Source organism: Montipora capricornis, chromosome 12, assembly GCF_036669925.1.
Source record: "Montipora capricornis isolate CH-2021 chromosome 12, ASM3666992v2, whole genome shotgun sequence".
Taxonomy (NCBI): Eukaryota; Metazoa; Cnidaria; class Anthozoa; order Scleractinia; family Acroporidae; genus Montipora; species Montipora capricornis.
This window is the reverse complement of record NC_090894.1, coordinates 10,860,757-10,880,148: the sequence shown is the minus strand read 5'-3', so window position 1 is coordinate 10,880,148 and position 19,392 is coordinate 10,860,757. Positions and strand designations below refer to the sequence as shown.

The 19,392-nt window shown below is 37.7% G+C and overlaps 1 protein-coding gene across 1 annotated transcript in view; it reads left to right on the top strand.

Annotated features, from left to right (window-relative positions):
- Nucleotides 1–4,710: 4,710 nt before the first annotated feature.
- The window catches only part of LOC138027657 (calcium-independent protein kinase C-like), a 26,474-nt gene continuing 11,792 nt past the window's right edge, over nt 4,711–19,392 (top strand). The window contains exons 1-9 of the mRNA XM_068875218.1: nt 4,711–5,217; nt 5,325–5,385; nt 5,669–5,822; nt 11,444–11,478; nt 13,321–13,421; nt 17,256–17,406; nt 17,819–17,958; nt 18,380–18,559; nt 19,250–19,392. The exon at nt 19,250–19,392 is cut by the window's right edge and continues 31 nt beyond it. Of these exons, the coding sequence (XP_068731319.1) occupies nt 4,876–5,217; nt 5,325–5,385; nt 5,669–5,822; nt 11,444–11,478; nt 13,321–13,421; nt 17,256–17,406; nt 17,819–17,958; nt 18,380–18,559; nt 19,250–19,392 (1,307 nt within the window). The 5' untranslated portion in view covers nt 4,711–4,875. The remainder of the gene's footprint in view (nt 5,218–5,324; nt 5,386–5,668; nt 5,823–11,443; nt 11,479–13,320; nt 13,422–17,255; nt 17,407–17,818; nt 17,959–18,379; nt 18,560–19,249) is intronic.

Sequence of the window (19,392 nt, the reverse complement as noted above, 5' to 3'; positions counted from 1 at the left end):
GCCTTGGTCTTTCAGATATCTGTCCCCGATGTGCAGCAAGGGAGAGAAATTGTGGTGTCGGATCTCGTGCTTACTCTAGTCTTAGCCGGCTCGGTTTCTCTCAAGATAAAGCGCATATCCAGGCACGGCCGCTGTCTCCGAACTGAAGAAGCCAAAGAAGTGGCAACTTCTTGGCGAATCCGATTCGCTATGACGAAGGGCTAACGATCGAAACGTCAGCTTTTAGAATCTCTGTACGGTGGTCAATTTACATTATCAACTGGTCTAGATAGCAGCAATATAGATAGTCGTATAAACATAACAACTTTCTTTAATTTTCCAGACATGTTTCGACGGTACATCCGTCATCTTCAGCAAATCGCCGTTGAATTTAAAGCGCACTCGATCTCACAAACTTCGTTACATTGCGTTGTCAATATTGCGTATTAAATCAAAACAGAACAAAACAAAAATTTTAAATGAGTGACGCTTAGTTCCTTACAGGGAGAGAGTCAGGTTAATGTGTTTCACCTGCTGGTTGAGATCGGGCTTCTCCCATTTTATATACATGGATTCCTTAAGCTTCACTTGGTACTTAGTGGCTGCAGAGTCCAGGATCTCGAAGCAATCCTGTGTGCAGGATGCCTTACAAAACTCTGAACTCTGCAGATGTTTAAAAACGTTCGAAGATCTGTCTGAAAGTAAGTGCTCGCGCACTCGTGTGGAGAAGTGTCGGCTGGTTTCACCAACATAACAAGCATTACAACAAGCATTGCACACGAAAATTTATAGACCACACGCGTGCGAAGCATCTTTCACATCTGCAGCATCTTTCACATTACTTGCCGTCAAGTATATAACTGAGGGTAACCCAGGTTTGAAACTTAGTAAACATGAGCTTAAAAGGCTGTTTGAGTTTGCTACGAAGGAAACTCACTTCCCTTTCAAGGGTAACTTCTATGACCAGGTGCTACAAAGGAAACTCACTTCCTGTTCAAGGGTAACTTCTATGACCAGGTGGATGGTGTAGCCATGGGGTCCCCCCTTGCCCCTGTTCTCGCCAATCTCTTTATGGGTCACCATGAGAATATATGGTTGGATCAATACGGGGATTCAGAGGTCTTATTCTATCGTCGCTACATAGACGATACATTTTGCCTTTTCCGCTCTGAACGGGATGCAACCCTTTTCTTCAATTACATCAACAATCAACACCCCAATATACGCTTTACAATGGAACGGGAAGCTGACCATGTTCTACCTTTCCTAGATGTTCTAATCAATAACACTGACCCGCACCAAAGTGTAACCACCGTTTACCGGAAAAAAACTTTCACAGGTTTGCTCACCAGTTATCTGAGTTTTTGCCCCTTTACTTACAAACTGTGTGATAGAACTTTTAAGATAAACAACACTTGGATGGGGTTCCATATTGATCTTCAAAAATTGTCTGTCATTCTGCGGAGGAATCTCTTCCCTGAAAACCTTATCAACAAATATATTTCTAAATATATTCAGACAGCAGTCAAGGGAAGGAAAACACAGTCTCATTCAGGAATCGAGCCCCAGGAAACACCTAAGTTTTTCTTTAAAATCCCTTACGTTGGGCACTTGTCAGTCACGGCACAGAGAGGTATACGCAAACTTGCTAATCGGTTATGTAAACCTATTGATATAAGGTTAGTCTTCACTACTTTCAAAGTCAGGAATCTTTTTAATGTGAAAGATGCTGTCCCTGTAGGGCTTCGCACGCGTGTGGTCTATAAATTTTCGTGTGCAATGCTTGTTGTAATGCTTGTTATGTTGGTGAAACCAGCCGACACTTCTCCACACGAGTGCGCGAGCACTTACTTTCAGACAGATCTTCGAACGTTTTTAAACATCTGCAGAGTTCAGAGTTTTGTAAGGCATCCTGCACACAGGATTGCTTCGAGATCCTGGACTCTGCAGCCACTAAGTACCAAGTGAAGCTTAAGGAATCCATGTATATAAAATGGGAGAAGCCCGATCTCAACCAGCAGGTGAAACACATTAACCTGACTCTCTCCCTGTAAGGAACTAAGCGTCACTCATTTAAAATTTTTGTTTTGTTCTGTTTTGATTTAATACGCAATATTGACAACGCGATGTAACGAAGTTTGTAAGATTGCGTGCGCTTTAAATTCAACGGCGATTTCAAAATATGTAACACTGAAGATGACGGATGTACCGTCGAAACATGTCTGGAAAATTAAAGAAAGTTGTTATGTTTATACGACATTATCAACTCCGTTGATAAAACCAAATTTTTGTACACTACTTCCCCACCGACGCAACACCTCCGTTTGGCTACCAAAGTATTTTTTTTTTTTCAAAATATCACCGTTTCCAACGCGGCCATTCACTTTCTAATATTAATTTTCGGGTGCGAAATCGAGCTGGGATCACGATAAAGGTAAAAAAAAACAACAATTGAAATGGAAAGGTGGAGATTGTGGTTCAGCTCTAAGTTCCCGTTCAAAGTGTTGGATCAATAAACATTTCGCTGACGCCTTAAATAGTTTACAAATGAGTGCTCCCCCATATTTGACGAGACCACACCCTCAACTTCTCTTGTGTGGAAGTTTCATAAGTTTTTTTCACATGACGTCACATAGGCCACTGAAAAAAGGAAACAGCGGCCATTTTGAAGTCATAATTAGTCATCCAAGAATTGAACTCTATTCTCATGAAGAATCTTTTTTATGTCAAAAACATGAAACTACTAGTACAACGGCAGGATGTTTATGCGCTCCAGACAACAGTGATATGTAAGAGTTTAAATGGAGTTTTGAAATAATGCTTACTCATGTTCGATGTTCACCTATTTATCACCACTTATTTAATGTTTTGAACAGGTTAAAATGGCTGAAAACAAGAGTGTTAAGGATAAAACACATTCTTTTGATTTGGTTAAAAAAAACATAACCACTGATCAAGTGATTGAAACATTTTATTTGCCCTAACTGAGAATTTTCCTTTGTGGAAGTCGCAGTCATTTTCGAAGAGCAGCTACAAAATATCAGTCAGACATTGGCTAGGTCTTTGGCTACTGAGTATTGGGTGACCAAGTGACAGATTAACATGTAGGCATTGCTCATTCCCAGGAACATGCAAAGATGCGTAGGCATTGAAAATAAAGGCATGCACAATGAGGAAAGCGTACCCTGAAACTTCCTCCTGTTAAGAAAACACTCTATTCGAGAAATTGACTGACCACTTCTAGTTGAATAAATAAATCTCGAGAGTTCTATAGTCAACACGAAATGTTCCTGGCAACAAGGTCAATGATCGCTGCGATCGAAAAAGGCGCTCGACAAACAACGTTGATGAGTGAAAATATTAACTGAAGTAAAGATGTGTCTTTTCATCTAAGCAAGTATTTTTTTAGGTCAATACGAATAAATCCTTTCGCCTTTTTTTGTTATCCTCTCTTTAAATTTACGGCCATTCCAAGCGAATGGAAGAGAATGGAGCGAAAGAAGAAACGAAAATTAAATGACAGTCTTGGGATTTTAAATCATACTTAAACGTTTTCTGGATAAACAATTTACGGGACCTTAAAATCGAATGTTTCAACGTCAATCAGCGTGTTCGATCCTCAACAAATTTAAGTTTCTAAAACGATTACCTTCCTCGACAAACCTCCGCCCTTGAATCAGCCTGCCTCTACACGAAGAAGAAAGCAAAAAAAGCTGCCTCATAGCTCTGACTCTAAGCAAATACGGTAATCAAATTGAGTGGAAACGTCGGGTTTCTATATTCAACTGCCCACGACAAAAGAGAAATATCAATGCTGTAATTTAAATCAGTACTTCCTGGTTCTGCTGCCTAAAACTTCCTCCAAAGGTAGTCCAATCCCAAACTCCTCGAATCAGCGTGTTCAATGAAATAAATAATTTCAATTAAAGCAGTTGAATTTTGGAGTCGTCTTTCCTTCATTTTTGGGAGTAACCCTTTTGTAAAAGCACAAAAACTGTCGATCTGATCAGGACGCACGCCTATAATCTTTCTGCAACTGAAAGTAAGTAGTTTCATCAGTCATGACTGTAAGGCTGATTTTTAATAATATTTGAATGGTATTGTGCTTAAAGGGGCTAGGTCACGCAATTTTAGGCAATTTCAGCAATGATCGAATGGTCATAGAATTAACTAAAATATCAAAATAACTCTTCAAAACTATAGAAGAACTCTAACCAAACACAGGGAAGGCAAGAAGGGACATGGATGGACAAAACTGGAGAGGATTGAAATGGATTGAATTTGGGTAAAGTTGAAAAACGTCGGCCCATCTTTTTTCAAATTTATATCAGTCTATATCAAAATGTCATTTACACAGCTGGAAAATCATTCTCAGTTGTTATGTGGCCGTGATTTTGCAAATGAAAGACTCTTGCTCTGCCAATTTGACGTTTAGAGCTCTTAATTAACAAAATTAAACAAATTTACCTTAAACAGTGTAACCTAGCCCCCTTTAAAAGCTATTAATAAATGTAGTAAACATAACAAGCTTTGATAAGTTAATATTTTATCTAGAATCTAGTCTGAAAGCTCATTACATCAATACATAACAATTTCTCTTCCTTCTGCAACAATGCAGCCGCACCCAAGCGTAACGTACTGCGTAAGTTGCCGAAAATACCCGAAAAGTTTCCGGAAGATTCTCGCAGAGTTCCGACAGTAAGAAAAGCAGACAGCGGCCTGCTGGGAAATTCTTGACCCTCTCGCTGTTGTAGAGAATATTGTTATCATCTGCGAAAGCGGTGTGGAGTATTGGTCGATTCGGTTTTCGCGAACGAATTAGACAATGCCAAGCTTTCCATAGACTGAAACAGAGTTTTTGCACCATTTGGAGTGTCAAAAAGTGCTCAGAGTAGGATGGTGGGCTTTACAGGGTCGGTGAAGCTGAAGGTGATCGGAGCCACCGATTTAAAACCTGCAGTTTTGGCTCAAAGACGAACATTTGGTGGACTCAAGTCCATCGACCCTTACGTATCTTTGAACGTAGACGACGTGCATATAGCACAGACATCTTCCAAGCCGAAAACATCGACGCCAGTCTGGAACGAAGAGTTTGAAAGGGAGATAGAAAATGGAGAAACTTTAGGGATAACTGTATTTCATAATGCTATCATGCCGCCTGATCCCTTTGTAGCAAACTCATCAGTCCCTTTCGAGGAGATTATGAATTCTGGTACAAAAGGAATCTCTGATATCTGGGTATGGACCAAACGTAAAAATTATTTGAGTGTCTGTTTTAGCAAAAGAGCTTAATTAATCTCAAGGCTGGCCTTAACTAATACTATTTTGTAATGTCATCTCCACAGATACCTCTTGAACCCGAAGGAAAATTGCACCTATACATCGAACTCAAGCCTGCCATTCAAGGTGAGATGCGGGCAGGAGAGTTTCGAACAAAGCACTCTTAAATGGCGATGTTTTTTATTTTGTTGTTGTTTTTCTTGTGACAGGTGGAAACGATTTTTAAGGTTATTCGAATGTGAATAGCAGTGTGTATTGACGCTGCGACAACTCTATTTACAGCGGAGTATTGAGAGATTGTGACAAATCGGGAATTGTGCCGAGTCCAGTGACAAACCGGTTGTAAATATTAGAAATGTACTCTTTACAAGGGAACTTCAGTGAAGATTTGTTCTCTGTTTTCGTGCAGATAAGGAGAAAAGGGTTTTCAAGGAAAGAGAGAGTGGTATTAAAGGACGAAGGGGGGCAATGCGACGTCGTGTACATCAGATAAGCGGACATAAATTTATGGCTGTTTGGCTCAGACAGCCAACATACTGCTGCCATTGCAAGGATTTTATTTGGTAAGCGAGAGACTTTGAAGCCTTTCATGTGATGAGATGCCTTCTTTTGCAGAGAGCTATCCAGAGGATTTGTTGTGTGACCATTTGACAACTGCAGCACGAAAAGAGATTATTCATGTTAGCAATTTTCATTTCAGCTGGTTTTTGGTCCATTAATGTTCTTTTGCAATTTGAATATTTTCTGCAGGGCATGCATTTACGAGCAAATGTGTCTTGAAAGGTCTTGCATGCCGTCAAAAGATTTGAATGTGAAATTTGTCGGTGCCCTCAGTACGAACTCTCTGTAGTGAGGTTATGCGAGTGACAAAAGTCACTGCTGACGTATGCCTGACACTTCTTCTTCTCTCGCTGTTGAGTGTATTTGTTTACCCAGCAATATCGCAACATCTTTTTTGTGGTGTATTATTCATATCTAGACCACACGTTCTGTAGTTGTGTTTGATCATTTACTCTGAGCGTGAAATCGGCGATTTAACTTTCTTTCATGATCAAGTCAGTTTCGACAAGCGAGTTCTTATACGGTCGTCGTGACAAAAATTGTGTTCTTTTCATCTAACAACACAGCCTCTTTAAAAAGAATAGAAACGCAGCAATAAAGTAAATATAATGGGATTAAACACATTAAATATTAATATATGCTCGCCTAGCTTTCCAGATAAAATTGAAAGCAAATTTTGACGTTTTACAGAGCGTGGCACTCCCAAATTTGTCGCATGAAATTGTTTGAAAAGTTGAAATCACGTGTTTATTTTTGTCTGGACAAATGCCTTCTAATCGAATGACTAAACACAAAACGTAACATCAGCCTGTTGTCTGTGACATTTTGTTGAAAACTTTTCTAAAGTTCAACAACATTGTTTAAAACAAAAATACAACTGCGTGATTTTGAAATTAAAAATCTACTGTTTCATTTCTTGCAATTTTCAGTTTTTTCATGTGTGAGTTATAAATGTGGAATCCTCATTTTTTAATTGTATGTGTATTAATTTTAAAATTTTGAATTCATTGAAAAATAAAGATTTTGGACATTTATTAACATAAGATGTTTTAAAACAATGAGACATGACTTTTGTATTTCAGTCTGTCAATGTTTAAATTTACAAATATTGTAAACCATAAAAATGACCAAATTTCCCAAAATGAATATGGTAGTCTATGTATGACTAATGCAGTCATCGTGCTTTACTTAAGTTCAGAATTTGCACAAAATGTTTTATTTCCGAAGGGTTTGAATTGGGTACTACATTGAGTTATCTGATATGGTCCATTATGTTGCACTTCCAATTGACCCTTTTTCCTTTTTGTGAATTCACAAGCACCTTCTAACACCACTTCTAAGTAGTACTTTTATTAGCCTGTCATTAAGAAGGGGCCTTGTTACAGCTGTGTATTTAACCCTTTTCACAGAGCACAGTGTTGTAATGTATCCAAGGATCTGCTCTGAGAAGTTTATTAATTTTAGAGGTAATTTTGGTGCAGTAAGATGGCAGTTCTAGTCATTTCCTTGTTTTTTACCTCACATGTTGCTAGTGTCAGCACATGTGAGTGTAAAAACTCTTAAAACATTTCAGTTTGGTCCCAGTAAGACTATGACAATGCACAATTTCAGAGAAAATTGTTGGATCATCTTTTCTTGAATGACAGTTAAGTGTTGGATAGGCAGCGTTCTTGTATATGTAAGTAGTAATAATTATTATTGTGAATTAACTTGTTTGATGCCAAATTTTTGGTGCTCTTTCAGTCCACTTTGTAATATTTTACACATGGGTGTGTCTGTTTTAAATATATTTTGGCAAATGATAAAATTTATAAATGAGGAAAACAAGATGAATATAATTTGCAGCATTAAGCAATGACAGTTTTTTTTTCATGCATCACTTGGACACCTATGGTCTCTTGTGTGCTGTGAGATAATAATAATAATGACTTTATTAACATGTCAGATGAAGTCTAGCAGGGGAGAATATCCTCTCCTAATAGGGGACTCCTAACTAAAATCTCTAACTAATAAAAACAATACAAATACAGATAAGTTACCATGCATCTGAAGAATACAAATAACTGAAAAAAGGATTTTAATTAATAAAATCATGAATTACATAAGTGACACTCACTGCATCTTTCTATGATATTACTTAGATCATGTTTACGTATCACTGTCTTAAAATGCCTGAGAGTGGCAGCCGATCTGTCTGTACTTGATAGCTTGCTCCAGAGTCTGGGGCCTAAATATCAATGTTTTCCATACTTGACAGTGCTAAACCTTGGTACATGTAGATAGAAATCCGTTTGCCGTAAATTATAGGAATGACTGTTAGTCATGAGCAAATTACAAATTGTCCGCGAGCACAAAGTATGTTTCACTTTATACATTAAAATACATATATCTTGTGGTCTGCTATTAAGCAAAAATGGTACCTTGGCATTTTTTAGCAGCAGTTGGTAGCTAGGCACCTTGTCCTTTATTATTATTGTCCTTAAAAACTGCATGCAATCCCCGCTCCTGCACTCTCTGCAGTCTACGAATATCTGAGGTCCTACAGAAATGCCAAACTAAATGGCAAGGCATAAGTGAGGGAGGATGGCTGCTTTGTAAAGTTGTAATTTGGCCTCAGTTGGTATGAGATTCCTCAACCTCATAATCACCCCTATTCACTGACTGGCTTTCATGCAAACATCATTCTCATGCTTATTAAAACTGAGTTCACAATCGATAGTTACACATGTACTGTAATCACCAAAGCAATCTGCCAGCAACTGTAACTACATGTAGGGAGAGATGTATTTAACTGCCAGTTATCTTTTTCGAACTTTAAGGAAAATCAGGGCTAATTTATTGTTGATTTATCATTCCCTGGCGCAAATAACATTAGAAAGGATCAGAAAAAAACTGGATTGACAACTTGATGTCAGAAGATTACCAACTACTATTGATTGACAAAATTCTTTCGGAAACAGAATAATGAAAAATTAATGTAAAAGCGGGTTTGTAGTATAAACAAGTATGATTGAGTAGTTTTTGATCAGACAGCAAAAGCAAAACTTCAGGAGATCAATAAACAAGAAAAATTAATGCAAAAGACATCTTCATTTCATATCATAGTTTTTGTCTTTACTATGAATGTAATTTTTTTAAAATATTAAAACAGAATATTGAAGGAAATATTATCCTCTAAATCACATTTTGACAATGACATTATATTTGATTTTTAAAAGGGTTGACTTTCATATCACAGTTTACATGTTTTGGAGTCCCAGTTAAAAAAAATTGTTTTTAAAATTTCATTTTTTCAGAAATGCAATGCAAAGAAACTTGGTTATAATAATTTATACTAGTGATTCATCACAAACTCATTTGCATGTATATACATTTGCAAGTAAAAGTCAGATTAATTTTTTTTGTTTATTCATAGGGTGAGTAAAATAGTGTCTTCAGGATGAATCTAGGGAAGTTTGTTTTTGGATTTTAAGTTTTTAGAGCAGTTAAATTTATCTTTTTGGTTTGTTGGTGTTTATAAGGAAAAGTAATTTAAAACAAAATTATCACAAATATTTAACCAAAACAACCTGTTTATACAAAATTATTTTATTAATAGGAAAAAGATGAATGCATTTAACATCGACACAGGCATTTGTTTTACTGTGAGTTCAGTTAAAGAAATTTGTTTATTCTTGTCGACATAATATTTTAACTTAAAACCCTTATTATAAAGGTAATTTCACTCTTCTGGCCCATCATTCTACTTAGAAGGTACTTTAGTGGGCATTAAGAATTATTCTTATTGTTTGTTAATTAAGATCATTGTAATGAATTTTAAATTATTGCACAGTTTGAATGTAGAATGTTATCGTTACTATTTTCTTGAAAGATGCTTCCTTGTTAGACATCAGTCAGTTAGGGAGGAATGTTCTCAAACATAGGATTTGTACGAAAGCTGGCAAGCTACAGTCGACTTTGGAGATGCATGATTACAGCTGTTTTTCATGAGTATTAGGGGTTTCAATAAAATGTGAAGTTAGCAGCTGGTTTGGGTACAGAGTAACCCACTGTTGTCATTGTCAAAATGAATTTAAATCTTAGGTTTGAAAGAATCTGTTCTTTTTTAACTTCAATATTACCGTAAAAGTCCATGTATTAGCCGCACCTTTTTTCTCAAGTTAAATAAAAAATCAGGGGTGCGGCTTATCTACGGAAACATCTGAGAATGGAGTTTCTAAGGCATAATCAATATTCATAAAAACTTCTCAAGATGTCGCTAAATAAGCATAGAACAAAGTGAAAGCATGTTCGTAGTCTTTTTCATGAGTGATGGCTCCTGAAGGGGCCGTTTGTTTCTTGAAGCATTCATTTGCGATTCTTGTTCCCCAAGAGTTCTTTCAAATGATTGATTTTCGCATTATTTGAACAATTGAACACCAATCTACAGGGAATCTCCATTCCTCTACAAAACTGTTTGCTGTGACTCCTGAGGCCAGTCACTTCGACACATATCATTCAACCATATGCGAGGAATACCAAGATATTCGTGAGTACTCATGAGGCAAATGGCCGACCATTTCATTGCGATGCCCAGACTCCACTCCACATTTGGAGGTTCGCTACTAAGCTCTTGTCTAACCTCTTGTGCATCGTTTCGATCGCTTTCATGAAGCGTGTTTTTGAAGTGATAACTGATCTTGAAAAAAATTGCATTGAGAGAGCATCTTAAGATTTTTTACACTGAACTCACAAGATAAATGTATGACAAGTAAAATTTCACTATCTAAAGACTTAATGATGTGAAGGCTCGTGACAACTACCGTGGCAGTATTTTGTCAAATTGTTTGACTCAAAGAGCAATTCAGGAAAATAACACATCAGCCTTCCCTAAAAAAAGAACATTTTATTTGTCAAGAGATCATACACCTTATTCCAAAATGGCCGCCATTTTAGTATTCTTTTGTTTCCATGCAAATTGGCCCTTATGGCATTGTTCAAGTATTCTTTGAATTTTACGTTTGAAATTGAGGCCATAAGGGCCAATTTGCATGGAAAGAAAAGAATACTAAAATGGTGGCCATTTTGGAATAATTTGTATTTCTTAAGCATAATTTGAATATGTAAGAAAATTTATACTAACCATGTCTGGTTAGTTGTGCGCATTTTTAGTAACCAAACGTTGAAATTACTATCTGTTGGTTAATGGATTGCTGTTAATTTTGAGCCCTGCAAGTGACAATAAACTTGTTTCAGTAAAAGAAATAAAATGAGTAATATCATTTTCACTCAAGTGCACCAAGGGTGCGCAGTGAGTGATGCTTACCCAAGACCAAATTATGCAAAGTTTTTAAAGACATCTGCCCAATAACGTATTAACTTGCAGAGAATTCACACCACTCACACTTGGAATGGTATTAGGGTTTGTGCGATTCATCAACAACAGTCATTCAACATCTCCTCAGCCAATCAAAAGCAGGGCATCCCATATACGTATTCTCAGCGTGTGTGCTTGTCATTTGGTCCCTGAGTAAGGTTTGGGCGTGGGCAGGTTATTTGACTTGTTCTACGAGAAGGAGAGTTGGATGCTGGTAGTCATGACTTGCCTTTTTTTCTGAGAAAGTGTTTTATTTTTTATTTCTAGGGGTGTGTTCAACAAGCAAGGATATCAATGTCAAGGTGAGTTTGAGTTGATTATGAATTTCAGATTTAATAAAGTATTTATCTCAACTTGATTTGGTTTGTCCTCTAATTTTGATTTATTCATGAAAAAGTAAGTACAGTCGAATCTTGATTATCCGGATTTCTCGATTATCCAGACTTTTTCTCTGGTCCCAAGTTTGGCATGAATATTTATTAGTCATGATCAAGATCCGTAACCATGTTCTTTTTAAAACTACAGCGTTGAAAAATGAAGTAAAGGCAAGTTTGTTTGGCTTTCAAAAAGCAAAATAAAGCAGCGCTCGCACACGTCGTAACTAATGCAGAACTTTAGAATGAGTTCTGATTGGCTTAGAGTTGCTTTGTTGCTAAGTGAAATTTCACACTCTATTGGCTTGTTGTTCAGCAAACAACCTACACTACGTCACAAATGATTATTCACGATCATCATGTCCTTGAAGCGTAAGCGATCTGTTCTTTCGATGAAAGATAAACAGGCTGTAATTTTGCAAATAGAGAAAGAAGAAAAAGGAACCAATTTGTCAGCTGAATATGGTTGTAGTAAACGGCAGATATCTGATATCCGCAAGGAAAAGATCATGTCATTTGCCGGCACGTGTACAGGTATTCACAACGGACAGTGAAGATGTAGAGCATAGTGTTTTCCAAACAATTTGCAAATGTTTTGTTTCACGATTAAATGTTGCTTTCTTAATGTAATCAGTGTTTGTTCCTCATTAATATTCATATGCTATATGATCCGGACCCTCGATTATCCGGACTATTTCGTCTAGTCCCAGCGAGTCCGGATAATCAAGGTTTCGACTGTAACAGTGAAAGTTATATTTTACTCTGTCGCATGCCAGACGATTCTACTTGTCATTGGGCGTGCAATTAAGGAGTCAACAGGTTAACGTAAGGTTAGAATTTGAAGGGGGATTGAAGCTACTATGATCTACTACCGATCTGTGGAATGGGCCTGGATTACTGAGTCACTGTCCTTCCCACTTTTTCTTGTAAATAGTTCAAATTCTTGAGAGGTGTTGTCTTTGACGCTACTGTACAGTCCAGGGAACCTTTCTTGCACTCAAAGTAACAGCGAAACCATGGTTGCACTTGCAACCTCTTCGCTGGACAAGAACAATTTTATCCATTTCCCTCTGGGACTCATGATTTTGAAAACGTATCTTTCCATAGTTGTGGTTGTTCCGGTACACCTTGAAAGCAAACGCTGCCTACTGCCCACACTGCGGGAAAGGAATTGTATCAAAATGTTTAACTTAAATGGGCAGGGCAGTCAACAGTAATTCAGGCTCATTCCACAGATTGGTGGTTTTTGTAGAAAAAGGTTTAAGAAATTTTAACCCGGAATTCCTGAATTTCATTTTACATCTACCCAGCCTTAATTTAATAGACCGTTAATAGATAGTTTAATAGACTGTTAATAGATCATTGATATGGGATGAGAACCCTTTCGTTCTACTGTCTGCTAGCAGGGATCCACATTCATTTTTTATCAAAGTCGTCAGCTGGGTTGCCCGGACAAATTTTGGGTTACTCAGGCAAAGATATCGTTTCAATACTGAGGATTTCAAGTTGCATGTTTGTTCCTTATTTTCTGGAAGTTTCCATTGAATGAAAAGCGATCAGAATGAAAGTACATTGTATATTTTAACATGTGATGGCATTCATGTAAAGACATTTACTAAAACTTCACTCGTCCAACTTTGGAGTTATTGTACTTGTCCGGATGGGTTTTTAGTCGTCTGGGACAACCGGACGACTGGGAATTTGTATCCCTGGCTAGGGTAGTGCTAAGCCATGGCAACTCATTTGGAATTTGGTTGTTTTATCCTTTAGTGTGCACATGTGTTGTTCACAAACGATGTCATTTGGAAGTGGTCTCTCAGTGTCCAGGAGTGAAACAAGAGATGACAGAAGGCTTTCCTCCAGAGGAAGTGGTATGATGTACATTCATTTGATAATACAACTTAGCAACAGTCTGTGTCTGTTACACTTATTGTTACATATAAATTAATCCATAAGTTTATCATCTTGTCAAGGACAAAATGCTTTAATCTGATTGGTTATTAGCTGGGGTTTGCTTAATATGAATGCCAGGATACTCCGGCTGTGGGATCTGTAAATGAGTAAGGAGCAAGTAGTGCCTTTGTGTTGATATATTGGAATGGTTTGACCTCTTGGTCTTCTTGGTTAAGGATGATAAACTATATATTCCTGGCAGTCGTTTTGCACATGTGTGAGTTGTTAAAGAACTGTTTCAATGTTTGAATTGATCATGGCATAGGGTTCCCTTTGTTGTGATCTGTCACTCTTACCGTAAACGTCCATGTATAAGCCGCACTTTTTTTCACAAAATTGAAGCCATAAATCAAGGGTGCGGCTTATCCATGGATACATCTGTGTTTGGAGTTTTAAAAAACCTAATTAATATTCATACAACTTCTGAAGATCTCAGTAACGAAACAAAAAAGAAACTGAGACCATGTTGCTGTTGTTCATTGGCTTTTTAATGAGTGGTGGCTCCTAAAGGAGCCATTTGTGTCTTTGAGTGTTTATCGGCGAATCTTGCTCTCCAAGAGTTCTTTCAAGCGATTAATTTTCGCTTTTCTCTAACAAGTAAACACCAACCTACAAGGAATCCCCATTCCTCCGCACAGCTGTTTGCTGTGACGTCTTCGGCCAGTCACTTCCACGCATATCTTTCCGCCACGTGCGATAAAATACCACAAAATTCGCGAGGTAAATGGCCAACTGTTTCGTTGTCCTTGACCACCTTCTCGGCAAATTTGTCTACTGCATTATCAAGCTCCTGTTCTGCATGAATTTTTTCGCCTATTGTGGGTTTCCAAACAGACGTGGTCATGATACCCAGGCCCTGGTCCAGACTCCTCCCCACATTTAAAGCTTGGCTACTAAGCTCTCGTTCGTATTTCAACTTTATGGTGAAACCAGAAACCTTGATTGTTTGTCCTTGTTGATTTAAAGCAATAGAACATTACTGGAACTTCAAACTTTATTGTACTACATTTTTTTCCAAAATGTGCGCTTCTAAATTCGGGGTGCGGCTTATCTACGGATGCGGCCTATACATGGACGTTTACGGTAATTTATTTCTTGACTGAAGTGGCCCCATTGATAAGCAAAAATTGTCTGACATCAGACAGAGAAAACTCTGTAAAGGAAAGGAAAGGAACTTTATATAAGTGTCTAGTCGTTCTAGCACTGAAATTAACAATTAACGCAAATCAAGTCAAATGTTAGTTTTTGAGGAGAGGGGAAACAGGAGTACTTGGAGAAAACCTCTTGATCAGAGTACAGAACCATCAAACTCAACCCACATTATGACTGCGGATCTCGAAATCGAACCCTTGCCACGTTGTAAGAGGCGAGTGCTCTCACCACTGCACCATCCCTGCACCCCTAGGTATCACTAAGTATGTAAGTATCACTCTTAGGAGAAAAAGGGTTAATGGAGTGGGGCACTTGTGAAACTCCACAGGGCTTGAAATTGCAACCAATACAGTAGCAGTTGCGACTGAATTTTTTCCCTTTGTGACTAAAATATCTGGAGAAGTCACAAATTAAGACTTGTTTTCACCTTCGCTCTTTCAAAACAAATGGGTTAGCAGTTGCCTCTTTTCTGCTACTTTGGCTAAAATAGATAAAGAAATTATAAAATTATTTTGTTTCTCGCTGTGAATTTCCTTTCAATCTGAACATAGCATAATTGTAGCGTAATTTAGCTGTGGTGTTACGTGCACAACTCCTTTCCTTCAATCATTTGCCATTTTCAGAGGTTTCTTTACACACAAGAATTGCGGGCTTATATTTTGTATTGCTAAACTGCTGACAACACAATGCAGCACATCAGTTTTTCGTCTAAAAGTTGTGAAATTGTAACTAAATTTTGGTATCTTGTTGCAAAAATGCAACTGGATTTTTTTCGTTAATTCGAGCCATGCTCTATTGATTTCCAGATATGTCCAGGGCCCAGTTGTTCGAAAGCTGATTAACTTAATCCAAGATCACTTCGGCCTTTCACAATCTCCAAACTGCACTTTTTGCAATGAAGAACCAGAATCCTTAGAACATTATTTTACTCTCTCATTGCAAAGTGTCTTCTGAATTTTGGAAACAAGTCTTGTCCTGGCTTAAAGACAATAACATTGTTATAGAATCCTTTAACGAGATAGGTTTGTTTTTAGAAATGTGCATGATTAGATGCTTGACGATTTTGATGAGCATTACAAAGTTTTCCCTTGCTCTCCTTTCCAACTTCAACACTGGTGTCTGGGAATACAGACGAAAGTCTCCCCCAAATTCTAGTCCTCAAGTAAAAATAAACAGCTGCATGTACCCTTACCAAAAAATAATGCTAACCTTGCATTTACCTTATTGTTGGAAATGGGTAGCAAATGCTTAGACTTAAAGGGACACTTCCTCGTGTTATGTGCATTTCTGGACATACAGTACCGCTCAAAACTATTTGTGCATTTGCCACGGTTCTGACTAGGTGAAACTGCGCATTCAATCTCCAGTTTGACCGAGGTAAAACCTTGTCTACGGTGACCGAAAGCCGAGGTTTCACCAAGATTTTTTCCGCGGTTAAGAGAGGACGCGGTACGCTTTTATTTAAGTGTCTAGTCTTCTAGCACTGGAGCACTAATTGGGGACACTGTCAACTGAAATCAACAAATTATAGATGCAAATGTCACAGCATCCCCCTAGTTCAGAAGTTGCATAATACAAGAACATCAATGAAAACTGCATGTAGCATGCTGAGTACTGAGATACACAACCAACAGATCAAATGACTGGTATAGAGCTCGTGAACATATGTTACTTCAATGACATTTGAACCTTGCTTGCTTGGCAGCTTCACCGTGGCATCACGGCAAACACTGAAAAAAGCCATTATCTTCATTTCTACTGGGCATAATTCGCTGATTCAAACGGTAAAATGCTCTCCGTTAAAAGACCAGATTTTCATTCAAAGTTTGTAAGATGCACTAATTCTATTTATTCAATTTTTCTTTAAGGAAAAGTTTTGTTTTTAAAGACCACGCTGGCGAAATGCCATTGTGAAATAATTGTGTTATGGCATCACGGCAAACACTGAAAAAGAACATTTTTTCGGGTCTACTGTACATTATTCGCTGATTCAAACGATAAAAAGCTCTCCGTTTAAAGACAACGTTTTCATTCAAAGTACTGTTTGTAAGAGATGAACGATTGTATTTAGTTGATTATTTTTGTTTTCTTATTAAAGCACGGGCCCGAGTCCAGCGAGAGATGATAAGTTGGTGGCATAATGCAAAGTCGACATTAATGAAAAAATTGTTGGTGATCGAAAACTGCTAGGTTGTTTACTAGAAAAGAGCAGCAAAAAAAATGAGTGATTTAGAAATAACACAAACTTTTCATTGGTTCCATTAACACAAGCCTTTTCATTATGAATCCAGATATACACTTGCACCCTTGACACGACACTGAAGCATCGAACAAAGAAACACAACATGATTGGCGGGCATTCTTTACCCGTATGCGTATCATATGCATATATTGTTCGTGTTTTACTCGTACATTTTGGCTTGCTTATCTTTGAGCTGCACTGTACATGTAGGAGCCCTTGTTCATGCTGGAAATACATTAGATCGAATTAACTGGCACAGTGACTCTCCTCAAAATAGTTTACATTCTGTTATTACAATAAATTTGTATTTCAATTTGAGACCATTTTTTTGTCCTTTCTCCTTGTTGTTAAATTGTAGCGGTCCCTGAGCCGATCAAGCACTGGTTCCTGGCGTTTCAAAGTGAATGTACCTCACAGATTTGCCGAACACAATTACATGAGACCAACATTCTGTGACCACTGTGGATCTCTTCTTTATGGTCTTTTTCGACAAGGGATGCAATGTTCAGGTACACAAAAACCTAGACTACATGGTACATAGAGTCAAAATGTTCTGTTTCCCAACTCAGTCTTGCATGAACCATAGCAGTTTGTCCTTGTGATGGGATTTATGGGAATTGTTGTCTGATGAAATGTTGTATTATACCCACACAAGCAGAACAATCTAAGCGTTGTTCCATAAGGTAAAGTATACAATCCATGCAACTTAATTTACCTTCAAAATTTTAAGGTAGAACAAAGTTGATAACATCACTAAGCAAATGACCATATGGGTCAGCACACTACATTCCCTACTGTCTCTGTATAAGAAAGAGCGTTACAAACATTTTGTTGGCGGAAAAGAACATTTCTGACTGTAGAATTGACTGAGACGTAATTGCATGACAAAATGGTCTGTTATGATTGGTTTTGTTGCTTCAGATTGCAAAATGAACGTCCACATCAGATGTCGACGAAATGTTGCCAACAACTGTGGAGTCAATGCTAAAGAGATGGCACAAATTCTTAAAGATATGGGGACTACAGGAAACAAACTGACAGAATCAATGAGAGTAAAAAAGGTCTGTACCAGGAATTTACTGTACTGTGTGTAATCAGCTTAACAAGGACTGGAGCACTGGACTGCACATTGATTGTCCAAACTGGGATTTGCGAAATATGTTGACATACACCTCATTTAAAATGTGCCTTTATGAAACTGAAACTTGGAAAGGGATACTTCACAGCTTTCTATCCACATTGAAGGAAAGTTACAGTAAGTTGACATTCGATGTCAACTTTACTTGAAATCGAAGTGGCTTGCTAAAGAATGCTGACTAGCTCATTGTTTTGCGTGCAAAACTTTACAAAAATTTTGCCGGCCTATTTATGAGAAAAAGTTTGTGCAAAAGATGAGTTACAATTTTTTATTGATGGTTCATTGAAGGTTAGCATAGTGGCTTGGCCATAAATGTAAAAGTTAATGATCCTGTTTTTTTTTAGCCGTCAATTCAACATAATGGATCAAACATAAAAGCAGAGATAAAAGCCAACTGCCTTGATCCATTGCCAATAAAACCAGATGACTTGGAAACCTCGCCGGGAGTGCGTCGGCGGCAGAAGAAGTTTGGCCTGTCTGATTTTAAGTTTATAAAAGTTTTAGGAAAAGGAAGCTTTGGCAAGGTTAGCAAGAATTTGTTCTTCTGGCCTTGGTTGTTCAAAAGGTGGATAATGCTATCCACTGGATAAATCACTATCCAGTGGGTTAACACTAGCAAAACCGATTGAGTTATCCAGGAGATAGTGCTGTCCATCGTTTGAACAACTGGGGCTTGTTTTTCTTCTTTTTGTTGTTTTTGTCACTCACTCACTCACTCACTCACTCACTCACTCACTTACTTACTAGACTACCAAACCTTATGTGCATACTCAGCATGGAAAACTCGTACTCATATAGTCATCCTCGTCCTTCGATCTAAAGGTCCCTAATGTATGTAACTCCAGCTAGGGGTCATAGCTGAATTTTAACCCATGACCATGAATTTTAACCCATAACCATTGTGCAAAACAGAAAGATATTGGTGTTGATAATCACTCCTGGCTTTCAGACAATTTGAACTAATATACAGTTGTATTTATTAGAAGAATTTAATATCAATGGGTCAAAGCCAACTCCAACCAGCTCATTTTCCTAAAAATTGAAATGTGATAAACAAGCATTCTCCCTCATTATGTTTGGCTTGTACACGTGATACCCACATCTCAAAAGCACAGGGTACTCGCAAAATTTGGAAGCCTCCTTTTCACATGCAATTTATAATAACTTGTTTGATTCTCTGCCGTTTCACCTTATTGTAGTTCTTTCCTAAACAGGTTCTTCTGGCAGAAAGAAAGGGATGTGATGAAATTTATGCAATTAAAATCTTGAAGAAGGAGACAGTTCTCCAAGATGATGATGTAGAATGCACATTGATTGAAAGAAGAGTTTTAACAATATCAGCGGGTCATCCCTACCT